The 19,215-nt window shown below is 28.7% G+C and overlaps 1 protein-coding gene across 1 annotated transcript; it reads left to right on the forward strand.

The window, feature by feature from the left end:
• The first annotated feature begins 16,868 nt into the window (after positions 1 to 16,868).
• Positions 16,869 to 18,436, forward strand: LOC149512670 (F-box/kelch-repeat protein At3g06240-like). Its single transcript, XM_089751929.1, has one exon. It carries the CDS (start codon positions 17,064 to 17,066, stop codon positions 18,312 to 18,314), a length of 1,251 nt encoding a protein of 416 aa, XP_089608055.1. The 5' UTR covers positions 16,869 to 17,063; the 3' UTR covers positions 18,315 to 18,436.
• The last annotated feature ends 779 nt before the right edge of the window (positions 18,437 to 19,215 follow it).

Consider the following 19,215-nt stretch of genomic DNA (forward strand, 5'->3'; position numbering starts at 1 on the left):
GAATCTTTAAATTTTAAATGATAATCTTTGAGATGTGAAACTTTGACATTTGTCAAATGTGAACTTTTGAACTCAAATGAGAAACTTTGAACTTTTGGATACGAATTTCCAAAATTCGAATGAGAATCTTTAAATGCTGGATACGAGTCTTGCAATTCACAAATGTGAATCTTAAGATTTTGCAAATTTGATTTCTTGTGAAACTGAAATTTTGATAATCAAATTTCAATGAATTCTTGCAAAGCTGAAATGTTCTTGTGAATCTGCACCTTTGAATTTCAAACTTAAATTGTGAATATTTGAGTTTTCATTACAAATTTCATCAGACCTGATTTATAATTCCTTAGGACATGATTGTCAAAGAGCATTTATTTTTTTTAAATTTATGGTGTCTCTGTTTAGAAGAGCATTTTATTTTTCAAAAGTTGTGATGCCTTTATTTAGAGAAGCATTTATTTTTTCAAAGTTGTGGTGCCCCTGTTTAGAGGAGTATTTTATTTTTCAAAAGTTGTGGTACCTCTATTTAGAAGAGCATTTATTTTTTCAAAATTTTGGTGCCTCTATTTAGAGGAGCATTTATTTTTTCGAAGTTGTGGTACCTCTGTTTAGAGGAGCATTTTATTTTTCAAAAGTTGTGGTACCTCTATTTAGAGAAGCATTTATTTTTTCAAAGTTGTGGTGCTTCTATTTAGAGGAGTTTTTCATTTTTCAAAAGTTGTTGTGCTTCTATTTAAAGGAGCCTTTTATTTCAAAGTTATTGAGCCTCTATTCAGAGGAGCTTATTTATTTTTTTAAAGTAGTGGAGCCTCTGTTTAGAGGAGTTTTTCTGTTATTCAATGAGTCTGAGTAACAAAAAAAAATGTGTCGAGTTGATTGGGTTGTTTATGTCTTCACACAATTCTTGTTTCATATAAAATGTGAAAAGATGGGCAACTGTAGACACCTCAATCTGTCTGAAGGTTTACGTTTGATTTTTGTTAATAAAAAAATTAAAAATTAAAAATTAAAAAGCTAGAAGAAACGAAAAAGACATGAAATTAAGTTTGTGTAAAATTCTTGGAATGAGGTTGTAGGGTTAGAACTAAGTTTAAGGTTAGAATTCAAAGGAAATTTGAATTCCTTTTTGGATTAGAATTCTTTTATCAGAACTCTATAAATACATACCCATACACACACAGAAAAAAGTAACGTAGAAACAAAAATAAAAAAAATCACAAGCAGAAAGCAATCAGAAAAAGTTTTCAAAGATTTTTTGGGGTTTAGGGGAAAAAAAGAATTTTTTTGAAAAATTCTCAAATTTTGGCAAGAATTTTCAGTTTTCGATGAATTTTTTGGTATCGGTTGAATTTTTTGATGAGTTTTTTGGTACCCGTTAAATTTTTTAGTAGGTTTCCTAGAATCTGGTGGAAAATACTGGCATTGATTGAATTTTTCAATGACCTTTCAATGAACCAACCTAGATTTTAACGAAAATTTGAAAATTTGATGAAGGATTCAACTAGAGTTCATCTGGTTCTAGAGATAAAGAGAGAAAAAGAAGGGAGAAAAGAGAGAAAGGGAAAGAGAAATCTAAGGAAAAAGTCAAAATCTAACCTTATATACCATGTCAAAACGACATCATTTTGGCATTAAGAGATCTATCAGGATCCGTGCGTTTCCATTCAAATGACTAGCCTGTAGTGTTGACCCACTTCAACTCGCTCCGTAGACCCTGCAACTAAGTTGAGCTGAGCTAAGCTAGGTCGATTTCCCCCGAGTCGCATTTTAAGCCATTGTTTGTGCTTGTAGCTGAGCCGAATTCCCACCGCCAGTCGAGCCATTTGTTATTTTATTTTATTTTATTTATTATATATTCTTGTAAGTTTTTTGTATAATTAAATTTAGAAAAAAAATAAAAAATGAAAAAAATAAATTTTGGGAATAAATATTAATTATCCAATGATGAAATTTATAAAAATTTCAAATGGTAAATTTCTTTAAAATTTTTAAGTGAGGAACTTTTTCCTAATTTGTCACAAATTATGGAATAATTTAGATAAAATTTTAATAACAATAATTAATATTTATTTTCAAACCAAAAAATAAAAAATAAAAAATTTTAGTTGAAAATATTTGGCAATTATCTAATGATAAGATTTTTAGATATTTCAAATGGTAAATTTTCTAGGAAATCTCTAGGTGAGAAATTTCTTTAAATTTACCCCAAATGGTAGAAGAATTTAAATGAAATTTCAATAAAAAATAATTATCATATTATTTTCTTTCCAAAAACTAAAAAAAAAAGAAGAAAAAAAGAAATTTCGAAAAAGAAAATATTTATAAATTGACCCAAATGATGGAAAATTTAAAAATCCAAAAAAATAATAATAAAGAAAAAAATTTTAAATAAGCTCAAATGGAGAAAAATTTAGAAATTCAAAAGAGAAAATATTTCTAATTTAGCCAAAATTGTGGAATAATTAGATATATTTTTAATAAAAAAATCCAAAATAAAAAATAATAATTAAATTTTTTTGGACGACGAAGCCCCTTCAAGGAAACAAACACGATCCTTAAATACTTTTGAGGTGAAAAAATATTTTTAAGAATTCTATCAAATTGATGGAATAATCTTATCAATTATTTTCAATATTTAACATAAAACTTAAAACCATTAAAACCAATACCTTAGGATAAATTTAAAAGAAAATGGTTCCATAATTTAGATGGACATGTGGGGGTGCTATAACCTTCCCAATATGTAACCAAACTCTCAAACCCTATTTTGGTTTGTAGACCCAAATCTATTCTTTTAAAGACCTTTAGTAAAGTTTAGAAGCTTCATAAAAAGATAAATTTCTTATATTACCAATCATATTTAGATAAAAAAGATTATTGACGACTCCTCAATTTGTTAAGTCTAACTATAAAATTTCGGATCTATATGTTATGACACTTTTCTTTCTAAGTCTCATTGAAAATTTTAACAAACTTAAATTCTGATGAGATTTTTAGAATCCAACAATTGAAAAATTCAACTGCCATTGAAAAATTTGTCTTAAAAACTCAAAAACTCAAAAACCATCAATACCTAGAAAGTTAGCTAGCAATACCGTTGTAAGCAATTGCCTACTGTACAACAACCACAAAAATCCCTTTTTTCAAACAAAAACACCATCCATTTTTCATTTTTCGAGCCAAACTTCCTAAATCCTTTCAACTAAATGTACATCTTATCTCAATATCAAAAGTCCAATCATCTATTCTACCGTGTATCATCCCCCAAAGCAAAACAAAACTCTTTAAAAATTTTACTTCTTTTATTCCCAACCTAGAAACTAAATAAAATGGCCTAAAAATTATAAATCCAAAACCTTTTAAAAAAATTTTGTTCGAAAAAAATTGCTTTTATTGATTATGTATGTTTTTGTTGTGTTTTCTTGTTGATTGTATCTATTCTTGATTGTGTATCATGATTTGCTCGGTTTATTGATTTTGAATTTCTTGATCTGGCTTTTGCTTTTATATTTTAAAATATTGAAAATAAAAACTAAAAATAAAAGAAATGAAAATAAAAAAAAATAAAGAATAAAGAACAGTAAATGAATATTTGATTTATATTGGACTAAAAAACTAATTTGAGATTAAAACTTAATTTGTCAAATTAAAAGCTAAGTAATAATTCAAATGTCAAAAAATTTTATCTAAACATGAAAAAAAAAATACCATAATTAAGGTCAAAATTTATCTAATATGGTTATGACTCATCTCATTTGCATTGAAAAGGATTTTTTTTTCTTTTTTGTGATTATCTTAGGTCAAATCGTATATTTGATAATTAATTAATATATAAAAATCTAATTTGAACAGGTAGAAGGATTGATCAAAATATAAGAAAAAGTTCATGTGAAAATATTGATGTGACTAAAAATTATCACATCATCATTAAAAATTTGAGGCAATAGCAAAGTCAGCAGTCACATATGCAAAAAAAGTCATATAAAAAAAATCAAATATCATGTCATTTATTTTAATTAAAAAAATTTAAACTATTAATAATTTGATTAAATTTAATAATTAATTGATATATAAAGATGTAATTTAAACACATTAAGATAGATAGATTAATTTTATCATTTGGTAAAAATATAGGAAGACAACACAATTTGACTCAAAAAATATAATGGTACGAACGTTGTAAAAAATATTGGCATAAAGTACAATCGATTGTAAATAAAATGATGATTAACATGTCAAATATTTTTATGATGACTGTAAATAGCATTATTATTATTATTATTATTTTTCTTTCTTTTTTATTTTTTTCTTTCTTTTTCCTTCTTCTTTTTCAATTATCCGATTCAGTTTGACAAAAGTATGAGTACATTAAATGCACTATAACCGAAAGTCCAAAATTTTAGCCACCACCTCCACCGACAGCCGCTTGACACATTGCCTAACTTGGTAACGTGAATTTTGGGTTGAAAATATGATATTCGAATATAAAAAAATTTGGGATTTGAATCCCAGAAAGCTCTATAAATAGAGCTTGTTACCTGCAAGAAAAAAAGAGATGAGGATAAAAAAAGACCAAAAAAATTAAAAAAAAAGATTTCTATCAAAAGAAGATACTCTGTAAAAAAGATAAAAAAAAGCAAAAAGTCTAGAAACACAGTCCCCTGGAATGGGAATCCAGCGCCGGTATAAAAAAACACACACAAACACAAGAAAAAAATTTTTGGCCAAAACTTTCAAGCTAGATCTGCACTGTTTGGGATACTTTTAGGTGAAATGGAGACTCAATCTGCGTTTAAGGGGTTGAGGAGAATATTTTAAGTGATTTTGACTTTTTTCAATCACTGACGACGACGGTTGGTGACCGACGACAGGCAATGGTGACGACGGTGACGACTCAAAGGAAGAGAGAATGACCGAAAAAAATTTTTGGGACATTTTATATAAACTGCCAAAACCAAAATGACGTCGTTTCAATAAAGGCTCAAAACGATGCCATTTTAAGCAATCAAGGTCCACGTGTCAATTCGTCGACCCGACCCAGGATTTGCGCAACTGACCCGATGACCTGACTTATCCTCAGATCCAGACCAGCCCATCTGAACTGACCCAGACCAAGTTGGACCGTCCCCGAATTGCCAGACTAAACCAGACCGGACCAAGCCGTATTTTTCAACAGTCCGGTTTAAGTAAACAAAATTTTTTTTGAATTTTTTTATATATTATTTTATTAATATTTATGCATATTAAAATATTTATATTTGTTAGATTAAATGATGAAACATGTAGTTAAAATTTTTTTTAAAACTTTAAAAATAAAAAATAAACTTTATAATAATACAAAAATAATAAAAATGTAAGAAAAAGAAATTTCTTATCCGACGATGAGATTCAAAGATATTCCGAGTAGTGATACCTACGAAATCTATATGCGAGAAGGTTTTTTTTAAATACTACCAGTGTATTGGAGTATTTATAAAAAGTTTTCAATACAATAAAAATTTTCTTTTTGTTAATAACAAAATAAAAATTAATTAATTTATTAAATAATAATAATAATATAAATAAGGAAAAAAGAAATTTTATCCAATGATGGGATTCTAAAAGTATTCCGAATAGTGATGCTTTACGAAATCCTTAGGTGAGAAGATTTTTTTAAAAATATTACCAATATATTGAAATATTTATATAAAAACTTCAATATAATAAAAATTTCTTTTTCCTTCAAAAATTTATATTAAAAAATCAAATAAAACAATTAATAAAATTTCTAAAAAATGAGAATAAAATATGTGCATCAATATGGTAACATTCTACATTGCATGCATGACATAATTTTTTACGAAAAATAAATTTGAGCCTCTAAGGATAGGACTCTAAGGTATTCCAAGAAACAATGCCTAAAAAATTACTAGGTGAGAAAAAGTTATTTTAATATTACCAACTTACTGAAACATTTTAAGAATTATTTCAATAAAAAATTTTTAATTTATTTTTCTCAAATAAAAATGAAATAATAAATAATAAATAAAAAAATCAAGAAAATTATTTTTCAAATATCGAAAATGGGATTATTTTTTTATCAAAATCAAAAGATAACATGTAGTTACTTGGTATCGTTTTAAACGGGCATTGTGGGGGTGCTAATCATTCATTACACGTAATAGACTTTCGAACTTAGAATGTTGCGCAGACCCTAAAATTATCCTTTTAATAAATTTTAATTAATTTTAAGATTTCATTAAAAGGATATGTTTTAATAGGTGACCAATCGCATCTAGCCAAAAAAAGATTGGTGGCGACTTCGTTATTTTTTATTTTGTTTTCAAATTCGTCGGGCGAACACAAAACCGTTATGACAATGACATGATAATTTTTGCCACATTAGTATATTTTTATATCAAGTTTTTTCAAATTATATGTTCGGTCATTTTATTTTAATCAAAAGATAAAATTAGTCTATCTAACATAATGTGTTTAAATTGGATTTTTATATATTAATTAATTATCGAATTTAAAATTTGACTTAAAATAAATACAAAAAATCCATTTCCATGTAAACAGGTCAGGTTATAATTGGGTAGTGCATTAGTTAACAAATAGGTTGCACCAAACCCACTTTCTGAAACAACTCTATTTCACATCTTATAAAAAAAATTAGCTTTTTTTTTCTTATTTTCATTTTATTTCTTTTTTGTTTCATGTTTTCTCTATTGCTCCTTGTAGACACCTCAATCTGTTTGGGGGTCTATGTTTGATTTTTTTAATAAAAAATAAAAAAATGAAAAATGAAAAAGCTGAAAGAAACGAAAAAAACAAGAAGTTAAGTTTGTGTAAAATTCTTGGAATGAGGTTAGAACTGAGTTTAAGGTTAGAATTCAAAGAAAATTGAGATTTCTTTTTGGATTAGAATTCTTAGATCCAGAACTCTATAAATACATGTCCATACACACACATAAAAAGTAACACATAAACAGAAATAAAAAACATTACAAGCAGAAAGCATTCAAAAAAAGTTTTCAAATATTTTTTAAGGTTAAGGGAAAAAAGTAATTTTTTTGAAAAAAATCTTGAAATTCTTAGATTCTAGCAAGAATTTTAAGTTTTCGATGAATTTTTTTGCACCGGTTGAATTTTTCGATGAGTTTTCCAATGTTGATTGAATTTTTAGGTAGGTTCCCCAGAATCTGGTGGAAGATTCTGGCATGGATTGAATTTTTTTATGACCTTTCGACGAACCAACCAAGATTCTGACAAAAATTTCATAATCTGGTGAAGGATTCAACCTGAGTTCATCTAGTTTTAGAAAGAAAAAGAGAGAAAAGAAGGGGGAAGAGAGAGAAGGGAAATGAGAAATTTGAGAAAAAAAAACTGACCTTATATACCCTGTCAAAATGACAGCGTTTTGACATTAAGAGACCCATCAGGATCCGTGCATTTCCATTCGAGCAACTCGACTTATAACGTTGACCTACTTCAACCTACTTCGCATATCTTACTGCTAAGCCGATTCAAGTTGAGCTGAGCTAATTCTTCTCGAGCTACGTTTCGAGCCGTTGTCTATGCTTATAGCCGAGCTGAATTCCAGTCGCTAGTCGAGCCATTGGGTTTTTTTTATTTTATTTATTATATATTCTTGTAAGCTTTTTGTATAATTAAATTTAAAAAAATAAAAAATGAAAAAAATAAATTTTGGGAATAAATATTAATTATCCAATGATAGAATTTATAAAAATTTTAAATGATAAATTTTTGTAAAATTCTTGAGTGAGGGATTTTTTTTAAATTTATCCCAAATAGTGTAAATTTATCCCAAATAGTAGAATAATTTAGATAAAATTTCAATAACAATAATTAATATTTATTTTCAAACAAAAAAATAAAAAACCAAAAAATAAAAAATTTTGGTTGAAAATATTTGACAATTATCCAATGATGAGATTCTTAGAGATTTCAAATGGTAAATTTTTTAAGAAATCTCTATGTGAGAAATTTCTTTAAATTTGTTCCAAATGGTGGAAGAATTTAAATGAAATTTCAATAAAAAATAATTGTCATATTATTTTCTTTTCAAAAAGAAAAAAAAATTCCAAAAAAGAAAATATTTCTAAATTAACCCAAATGGTAGAAAATTTAAAAATCTAAAAAAATAATAATAAAGAAAAAGAATTTCTACATAGGTCAAAATGGTGAAAATTTTAGAAATTCAAAAGAGAAAATACTTTTAATTTAGCCCAAATGGTGGAATACTTAGATATATTTTCAATAAAAAATTCAAAATAAAAAATAATAATTAAACTTTTTTTTCAATGACGAAGCCTCTTCAAGGAAACAAATGAGATTCTTGAATGCTCTTGAGGTAAAAAAATATTTTTAAGAATTCTATCAGATTGATGGAAGAATCTTATGAATTATTTTTAATATTTAAAATAATATTTAAAACAATTAGAACCAAGACCCTAGAATAAATTTAAAATAAAATGGTACCATCCTTTATATGGATATGTGGAGGTGCTATAACCTTCCCCACATGTAATCAAACTCTTAAACCTTGTTCTAATTTATAGATCCGAACTTATTTTTTTAAGGACCCTTAGTCAAGCTTAGGAGTTCCTTAAAATGATAGATTTCATAGGTAGTCAATCACACCTAGATAAAAAAAAATTGATGGCGATTCTTACATTTGTTAAGTTTAGCTATAGAATTTTGGATCTATATGTTATAACAGTTTAACGACTCCACTAAGCACATCATAGAGAGTCAAGCTATAAACTTTTAAATTTATCATATTCTTTGGTCTAATGGTTTTAACTTGTAATGATTTGTGTTATCTATTTACTAACATTTTTGCATTTTTTATCTTTTATTTTTAAGGCATAAAGCCTAGATTTTTTTTACACACACTATCACATGCATTTGCATTACATGAGCTCTATACATGGGCTCTATCCTTCTTAGGAGGGAATAAAGTATCTACGCACTCATGAAATGATAATCTCCACAATGGCTAGTGAAATACTCCTACTCAAATTGAATTCTTTCTGTTGGTAGCCTGTGATGGGTGAGGATTGGATTGCCTTACTAGTTTGTGATAGATGATAATGTAAGGAAAAATTGGAAAACCTTTAGTGGTCAAAATCACTTAACCTAGCATATAGTGTGCGCTTAAGAAGTCAGTCTTAGGATAGAGCCCTTCTTACCTAGTGATAGATGTAACCCGAAGTTAGGACACAAAAAGGAACAGTTTTGTTTGGCTATGTGCATTTGCATTACCATGTCATTTGTATCATTTTCATTATCATATTTAACATTGTCATTTGCATCATTTTCATATAGGGGATGTTTGCCACATCTCATACCAACATCCATGGAAATGTATGTTACATGCATTACATATAAAGCATATCATTTATTATCATAATTATGGCACTCAAGGTTCAAGGATAGCTTCACCAAGCAAGAACCAAACTCACTAGCATAACACAAAAGCTCAAGCTAGATAAATAGAATAAGAAAATTTTAATCATCTCGAGAGGATAGAAAAAGCTCAAAAAAAGTTAGAAGAGGAGTTGAATAAGATTTTAGAGGCTTTGAACAAGTTAAACAAGGAAAAAGGTATAAAAGAAAGTCCTAGCTAACAAGACCATCACAAAAGGTGGATGACACACTGTACCATTCTGGTTTTGGGCTATATCAAGCCTAACCCGCCAAGGACCACCACGATAGCAGTTCACCTATCTTAGAAGGTATACATATCCTGAAATGCCATCAGCTTCAAAACCTATAAGTACTAGAGTTATGTAAATCTTATCTTTACAGAAAAGGCAGTAAAACCAGCTCAGGTCCCCAATTTGGATGTTTTAAAAGAGAACGAAAAGTTAAAACCAAAAGGGGATAAATTACTAAGAGACTCAAAAGCTGATCAAAAGATTAGTATGCTGGAAGAAAGGCTGCGAGCAGTAGAGAGCATTGGTTTTTATGGTTCAATAGATGATGTTGGGCTCTATTTAGTCCCAAATGTAGCTATTCCTCTGAAATTAAAGGTGTTAAAGTTTTAGAAGTATGATGGTATAAAGTGTTTAAAGATTCACGTTACAATATACTATCAAAAAATGGCTACCCATGCTAATAATGAAAAATTGTTAATGAATATGTTCTAAGATAGCCTCATTGGCTCTGCTACTAGGTGGTATGTCTAGTTGGATAGGACGTATATTCATTTTTTGAGTGATATGGCCCATGACTTCATTAATCGGTATAGCATAATAGACTTAACCTCTGATCACCTGTTTTTGTAGAATATGAAAAAGAAGGTGATTGAATCATTCAAAGAGTATGCTCAAAGGTAGAGGGACATAGCTTATCAAAAGTAGCCTCCTCTGATTAAAAAAAAGACCACGATGTTATTTGTTAGTACTTTAAAATCTCTCTATTATGAAAAGATAACAGGGAAAGAAATAAAGAACTTCATCGATATGGTGATCACAGACAAAATCATTAAAAATGCCATTAAAAATGACAAGTTGAAAGGAAGGGAAACCAAGAAAACGTTCGAGAAAAAAAAGACTGAAGCTTAAGCTGTGAGCTTTAGTAGACAATTTAGAGGATATTACTCATATCCACCATAAGATTATTCCCCATACTATCCTACTATAAACAATACCTCATACTACCCATACCAGTTAGCCCCATTGCCATCTTATCGACCAACATAGCAGCCTGTTTTCAACCCCCAAGCTCTCATATATAGTTTTAACATTCAACCTCTTGCAAGACCACAATACCTCAGATTTGTCCTGCTAACCCAACAAGTGGTTCAAGAGAGCTACAAACTACCCAAAAAAATTTTATATTTGATCCCATCCCTATGACTTATACGAAATTATACTAAGAGCTTTATAACAACCACTTGATTGCCCTCAGTCGTGTGAAGCCATTCAAGCCACTCTATCCCAAGTGGTATGATCTTACAACTCACTGTGACTACCACTATAGAATTATCGATCATTCCACAGAGAATTGCACTGTCCTAAAGCATAAAGTGCAACGATTGATCAAGGATGAAATCATAAACTTTGATAAAAAAGAGGCAACAACACCTAATGTTAGTGGTAATCTATTACTCAATCATAATGTCAATGCTTCAAGTAAAGATCAAGAACAAGTGTGATTTGAAAATGCTTGGTTAGCTTTAACGAATCTGGAGGGCAAGATGTGCAAAAAGATCTTTCACCTAATTACACAGGGGCATAATTTTTTAGAATAATGTTAAGGTTGATTGGAAGTTGTTTATTATTTTAAGATTTCTTTTAGAGTAATGTTAAGATTTCTTTTATGTAATAGGATTTTATTTGTTATCATTTTAATAAAAGACAGGATAATGCATTTTATTACATTTTCTCTTTCATCCAACCACTATTTCATATTTTATTCCATGTCTTTTTATTCTCATTCTCAAATTTCAAATGATGAATGTTTAGATGATGATAATAGTAATTTTGAGATTTAATTTTGAGAACTCATTCACATTGATCTGAGAAGATTATTTAAGCAAAAAAAATAAGCCACTAGCAGATGCGAAATAAATATTTCTTAAAGATGTGTAATCATTTATAAAGATCCATGAGCTTATTTTTGTTCAATAAATGATTTTCAAGGAAAGCATTCATATTTGAGATGAAAAATGGCCATATTTCTTTTACCATTTGAAAAATCATTCATTGCTATCCCTTTGAGCTTATTATGATTTTTTTTTCTAAAGAACCATAATTAAGGATCACCTTCCATAATGGGGAATAGTTTTTGAGAAAAAAAGAAAGGCAAAAGACCATAAAAAAGTCTCAAAGATAAAAAGTAAAAAAAAAAGAAGAAAGAAAAATGAATGCCACAAATGAATTGGACAAAAGTAATGGGAATCATTTTGTGAGGAATAAGATGGATGAAAAAGAAAAAAATAGTGAAATGATGTGGAATGGGGCAAAACACCAAGTTGCATCAAATAATGAATGATCATTTAGTTTTGAACCCTTTAAACACATGTTTTGAGCTTATTTTACCTATTTCTTTCATAAGCCCTCACCGTAGCCTACATTATAACTTTTAAAAGTTCATTTGGATCAAATGTGAGTACTCGATTGAATGATCATATGTTAGGTTAAGGCATGCTCGTGATGAAACAATAGGATCCTGCTACATTGCTCTAGAGATTGATGGGTGAGAGATATCACAAATGGATGAAAAAATAAAAAAGATTAAAAGATTAAAAAAAAAAAAGAGGATGAAAAAAGGTGAAAAAAAAGAATGAAAAAAATGAAAAATAATGAAAAATAAAAAATAAAAAATGAAAAAAATGAAAGAATGGAAAAAAAAATATGAAAAAGAGATAAAAGAAAAACTCAAATTAAAAACCCCAAAGGGCGATTTGGGTAGACAAATCTTTGAACTAAAAGTTAGATGAACAGTTTAAATATATAAAAGTTCAAAGATATCTGAAGATCTTTCAAAGTTGCAGTAAAGTTTGATTAGCTCAAAATGATTTCAACAGTTAATGGAATAAGTTTTTAAAAAAGAATCTTGGATTAATGTTCAAAATTGTCTGAATATTCATTGTTTGGATATACCATTCATCCTAATGACATGCATCCAACTTGTTTCTTTTTCCATTTATTTTTGTACTAGACTCACTTATCATTGATTGCCTTTCTTCCAATTCACTTTATGTTCTTTTATTCTCATATCCTTAGAATAAATCGAGAAAATGTATGATTACATTATGTTTGTCAAGAATTGAAATAATGATGAATATTGATAATGATCATGAAAGATTCTTGTATTCTTTTGAAAAGAAATATAGGTTGATAGGGGGTAAAAAAATGAAGAGTTGGTAGAAACTTGAAAAGTTGATTTGCAAGGACATAAGATGATGAATATGGTGATGGATTGCTCAACAAAATGAAAAGAGGGCAAAAATATAAAAAAGATGATATGATCAAAAAATGAATACGATGATGGATGGTTGACATAACTTATGAGTTATGGTGAAATGATGGAAATAGTGTGGATCAAATGATGAAATTTGTTATATTAGTGCTGATGAACTTATGAGTTAAGTGATGAAAAAGAATGTGGATCAGTTGATGAAATGGTTAGTGCTAAAAAGCTTGTTAACTATCATTAAATGATGGAAATAATATGGATTGATAGATGAAATCGTTCTGAAATGGCAAGTGCTAAAAAGTCTATGAGTGCTGACTAAATGATGGAGGACAGAAACTTGTTCTAAAATTATTAGTGCTAAAAAACTTGTAAATGATGATCAAGTGATGAAAATGATGAGGATCAGTTGATAGAATAGCTCATATTGAATAGCTGAAAGAGAAAATATAAGATGGTGGAGTCGAGATCCATGTTACCACATTTAATTAGAATTTTGTGACATTGACATTTGCATTACATGTATTACATTTGCATTTTTGTTTGGAGAATATTTAAAACTTTAGTTAGGCCATGCACCTACATTATGCAGTAAACATTTGAATCATGGTTGAGAATATGGCATTGTGAGAATCTAGATTTTTGTATTTGCATCATTAAGAAAGCATTTGCATCATTGATCATGACATTCATTACATACTAAATTTTGATTTTGATAAAAATTTGAAAGTCATCTAGAAAATAATTTTGAATATTTTGATGAAGTCTTTTAATACAAAATTATGAATCCTCAAATGAGAATCTTTGAGTTCTTAAATGAAAATCACCAAAAAAATTCTCAAATGAGAATCTTTGAAATTTTAGATGAGAATATTTGAATTTTAAATGAAAATCTTTGAGATGTGAAACTCTAACATTTGTCAAATGTGAACTTTTGAACTCGAATAAGAAACTTTGAACTTTTGGACATAAATTTCCAAAATTTGAATGTGAATCTTTAAATGCTGGATACGAGTCTTGCAATTCACAAATGCAAATCTTGAGATTTTGTAAATTTGATTTCTTATGAAACTAAAACTTTGATAATCAAATTTCAATAAATTCTTGCAAAGCTGAAAGGTTCTTGTGAATCTAAACCTTTGAATTTCAAACTCAAATTGTGAATCTTTGAGTTTTCATTACAAATTTCATTAGACCTGATCTATAATTTCTTAGGACGGGATTGTTGAGGAGCATTTATTTTTTAAAAGTTTATGGTGCCTCTGTTTAGAAGAGCATTTTATTTTTCAAAAGTTATGGTGCCTTTGTTTAGAGGAGCATTTATTTTTTCAAAGTTGTGGTGCCCCTGTTTAGAAGAGTATTTTATTTTTCAAAAGTTATGGTGCCTCTATTTAAAGGAGCATTTATTTTTTCAAAGTTGTGGTGCCTCTATTTAGAGGAGCATTTATTTTTTCAAAGTTACAATGCCTCTGTTTAGAGGAGCATTTTATTTTTCAAAAGTTATGGTGTCTCTATTTAGAGAAGCATTTATTTTTTCAAAGTTACGGTGCCTCTGTTTAGAGAGCATTTTATTTTTCAAAAGTTATGGTACCTCTGTTTAGAGAAGCATTTATTTTTTCAAAGTTGTGGTGCCTCTATTTAAAGGAGTTTTTCATTTTTCAAAAGTTATTGTGCCTCTATTTAAAGGAGCCTTTCATTTTCAAAGTTGTTGAGCTTCTGTTCATAGGAGCTTATTTATTTTTTTAAAGTAATGAAGCCTCTGTTTAGAGGAGTTTTTATGTTATTCAATGAGTCTAAGTAAAAAAAAACAAAAACAAAAAAATGTGTCGAGTTGATTGGGTTGTCTATGTTTTTGCATAATTCTTGTTTCACAGAAAATGTGAAAAGAGGGGTAGTTATGACACCTTAATCTGTCTGGGGTCTACGTTTGATTTTTGTTAATAAAAAAATTAAAAATTAAAAAGCTAGAAAAAACGAAAAAGACAGGAAATTAAGTTTGTGTAAAATTCTTAGAATGGGGTTGTAGGGTTAGAACTAAGTTTAAGGTTAGAATTCAAAGGAAATTGGGATTCCATTTTGGATTAGAATTCTTAGATCCAAAACTTTATAAATACATACCCATACACACACAGAAAAAGCAACATATAAACAAAAAAAAAATCACAAGCAAAAAGAAATTAGAAAAAGTTTTCGAAGATTTTTATCATGTTGAGATATTAAGATGATGGATCACAGCCAATGGAACTTAACTGAGATGGCATGAGGAGCTTCAACATTGTGAGATGACCTAGGTTCAAGGCGTAATATCCTCCACTTAAGTAAATAGATAAATTTTATATATAATAAAAGTTTTAAATTATTTAGTATTGATAAAATTAATAAATAATTAAAAATTAATAACAATAATAATATATCAAATAATATTCTTTATTATTAATCTAAAATTATTTAAAAAATTTTAAATAAAAATTAAAAGAAAAGAAAAGAATTAAATTATAGGGGTGATTTTGTATTTAAAATAAAAACTAAAGGATAAAAAAGAAAAAAAAAACACAAATGAAAGCTCGGTTGGCCATTGAACCAAAATTAGGCTTTATTTGGATTCACTTGCAGCATCAGTGCAAGGAGAATTTTTACTTTTTTTTTTGTGCAATTGCACTATTTCATTTCGTTTGGATGTTTATCAGTACAGTGTGATTGAGCTCTTCCACTGCATTGGAACAATAATTCTACACCGGTAAAAAATGGTCCAGTGAGCCACTGAACTGGACTGTTTGGTATAATACCATTATTTTTTTTTTATTTTGCATTTGTTTTTAAATTAATTAATGTTTTATATTTTACTTGTTTAATATTATTTTATTAAATTTTAATTGATATAAATATATTATTATCAATTTTAAAAATAATATTATTTGACATAAAAATAATTTTTAATCATTTATTAATTTTATAAATGTCAAATAATTTAAAATTTTTATTATATATAAATTTTAATTTAATATTTTTAATAATTTTTTTTATCTTATTACAATTCATCTTACCATAATTACAGTATTTACATCTAAATAAATATTTCATTATAAATTTTAATTTCACCACCATAATAATTAAACTCACCACTATAGTGAGATTGGCGCAAACTCTAATTGTAATTGAGTCCAATGAAATCCAAAGGCACCTTAAGTCATTTTGATTGATTAATTTTCATGTAAAATACAGTTGATTTAGTAATTTAATTTCTGACATTAACCATGATATATTATTTGAAGGAAAATTTTAATCGAAGAAGGAAGAAAAAGAGTTAATGTTATTAATGCGTTTTAAATTATAATAAAATATTTAATATAATATTTAAATTTAAAAATATTTAATGTAATATTTAAATTATAAATTTATTATATAATATGATATTTATTCTTATTAATATAATTAATTTTAAACGATAATATATAATGTATAAATAATTTTTTAAATATTATATTAATTAATAAATCTATAAATCATATATTATATTAAAATTCTTAAAATTTAAGTATCATATTAAATTTTTTATTATAATTGAGAAATAATTTATAATATTATCCCAAAAATAAATATTAATGGTGAAAAAAATTATGATAGGATTTTGAAGTTATATATAATAAAATTATTTTAATGATTAAATTTTTATCAAAAAGTCAAAATTTTCCCAGTGAAGTATATTGGGTAATTTTAATTAATTTATTAAGAATTAAGAAATGAAAGAACAAACTGGAAAAAAAATTGAATTGGGTTAAATGGAACAGAATGAAAAACTTTAATCTTACAAGAATAGGTTTTAACATGTGAAATAAAAGAGGGACAAAATTGAAAAATGATTATACGTGTGAGTTGTAAAGACAAATTTAACAATTTCATTACGAGGGACAGGGGCCTCTCATCAAAATAATAAAAACAAATAAAAAGGTGGGGCTGGGGTGAGTTAACTCGATCGGATGTCAAGTTGACTCAAAATTTTGCAAGAAAGAAGGCGGCTAAAATCCAACTGCTCTCCTCGTTTCTTCTCTTATTATTCATTTCATCTGTCTTTTTGAATCTTTTTCCCTTTTGGGTTTTCAATATTTCCATCAAAATTGTTTCTTTCGAAAAGAGATATGAAAAAAGAAAGAATAGTGCAGCAGATACCACCAGCTGAAGAAGAAGAAGCTGAAATTCCGATTCTTCCCGAAGAAATCATAGCGGAAATCCTTTCAAGATTACCCATAAAATCTCTTTTCCAGTTCAGGTGTGTTTCCAAACTTTGGCTTTCTCTTATATCAGATCCCCTGTTAGCCAAAGCCCACCTCAAACAAACCATTAAAAATGATTACTTTTATTCTCAGAGAAAAAGAGTAATCATTTCCTCGCATAATTTATACTCTCTTGAATATGAATCAATTGGTAAAGATGGTAGCTTTAGTGAAAATTTGGTAGCTTCAGAGCTTGATTATCCTTTGAAAGACCAGCCAAATGGATTGACTGAGCTGTTAGATTCTACTAAAGATGGTTATTTGTATTGTGAAAGAAGTGAAGATGATGAATTTCCTGTAATGGTGAAGCTAAATTTGCCATGTTGTGTGAATCCAAGGAATTGGGTTGATATATTGGGTTCTTGTAATGGGTTGGTTTGTATTGCCCCAGATGAAGATACCCTTTTTTTGTTTAATCCTTCCACTAGAGAATCGAAGAGAATCCCAGACCTGCCTGCCGGTTTTGCTCCTAATGGTTTAAGTGTTTATGGCTTTGGTTTTGATTTTGTTAATGATGATTATAAGGTGGTGAAACTAGGGTGTGGACCTGTGTGTGTTTATTCATTAAGAACTGATTCATGGAGGAAGGTTGGGAGTTTCCCATTTGATGATAATGTGTATGAATCTGGAGTGCTTATGAATGGGGCTATTCACTGGATGGCCAGTCGTGGAGATGGGGCGGATTATGAGTGTGTGGTTGCTGCTTTTAGTTTAGAAGAAGAGGTATTTTCGGATATGCCAGCTCCTGACTTTGTTGATACTAGCTTTGAATTTGTGGTGGGGGTTCTTAATGGATGCCTCTGTATGCTTCATAGCCGCAATCAGCTGCATGATGACTTTTGGGTGATGACCAAGTATGGTGTGGGTGAATCATGGACTAAATTGACCCTCAGTATCGCATACATATGCATGAAGCCATTGTGTTTGGCACAGAATGGAGAAGCGCTGCTGGAGGTTGATGGAAAACTGTTGTTGTACAACTTGGGAGATGACAGTTATAGGTACTTAGTAGTTCATGGCATTCCTGAGGGGGACGGTTTTGAAGCAGATACGTACTTGGAAAGCCTTGTGTCACCCAATGGCTACTGTAGGAGTGGAATACAGGTGATACACTAAAGATGATAAGCTTGTTGAATCTTTTCCTATTATGTTCTGTACTTTTAAATTCATGCAACTTATTGTACTTTTACTTATTTGTGAGCTCTGTTCCATAGAATACATATTTCATCTTCTTGTCCTTAATGTGTCCCTGTTGCTACACATGTTGTGGAAATGCTGAGTTCATATGGTTGACACATGATGCAGAAAATGATAATAAAATACAAATTGTACTGTTCAATTTCGTTTTTATTTTGTTTGGACAGGAAGTTTAAGGATTTGAATGCTAGACCTTCCCGGTTTGGTATCCGTCATTAAGATATAATTATAATTTAGCCTTACAGTCTCCTTTTCATTATGATTTTATGCAAGTCATTTTAGCTGATACTCTCTTCTATTAATCCTTTGGTTGGAACCTGTTTCCGCCTTTGACAGACTTATGGAGAGAAGGATAAATACTGGCTGCTTTCAACCTCTGTGTTTTTCTGTAGGCAAAGTTTTACTTATCTAAAAAATTCAGTGACTAGTGCATCACTTAGGTTTTTAAGAGAACCTCATTACTAATTGCAGCTTTTCCTCAATATTTCTTAAAGTTACTACATGCCTGAGTTGTAGGCATTTACAGTAGATCATGGCTTCTTCACCATAGCCAACTTATGAGTTTGCAAAGCATGGATTTGCACGTATTCCGAGCTTAGCAATAAAAATCTAGTTAAGCAAATTTCTGGTTAATAAAGTTACATTTACCTAACAGAAAGGACAAAGAAACAAAAGAACCAACTCAGATAGTGCTAAAAGAGTAACATATATTCTTCCTCTTCCTACCACTTAACTATGTCGCCACAGTGCATCTCATCAGACAGAAAAGCTACAATAAAAATTAGGTCAAAGCAGATTCTCCGTGTAAGCAATAGCTTCA

This window comes from Durio zibethinus, chromosome 22, assembly GCF_047325235.1.
Source record: "Durio zibethinus cultivar Kanyao isolate XHJ-2024 chromosome 22, ASM4732523v1, whole genome shotgun sequence".
NCBI lineage: Eukaryota > Viridiplantae > Streptophyta > Magnoliopsida > Malvales > Malvaceae > Durio > Durio zibethinus.

Coding starts and splice junctions, on each gene's coding strand:
- LOC149512670 (XM_089751929.1), top strand. CDS start 17,064: ATGAAAAAAGAAAGAATAGTGCAGCAGATACCACCAGCTGAAGAAGAA.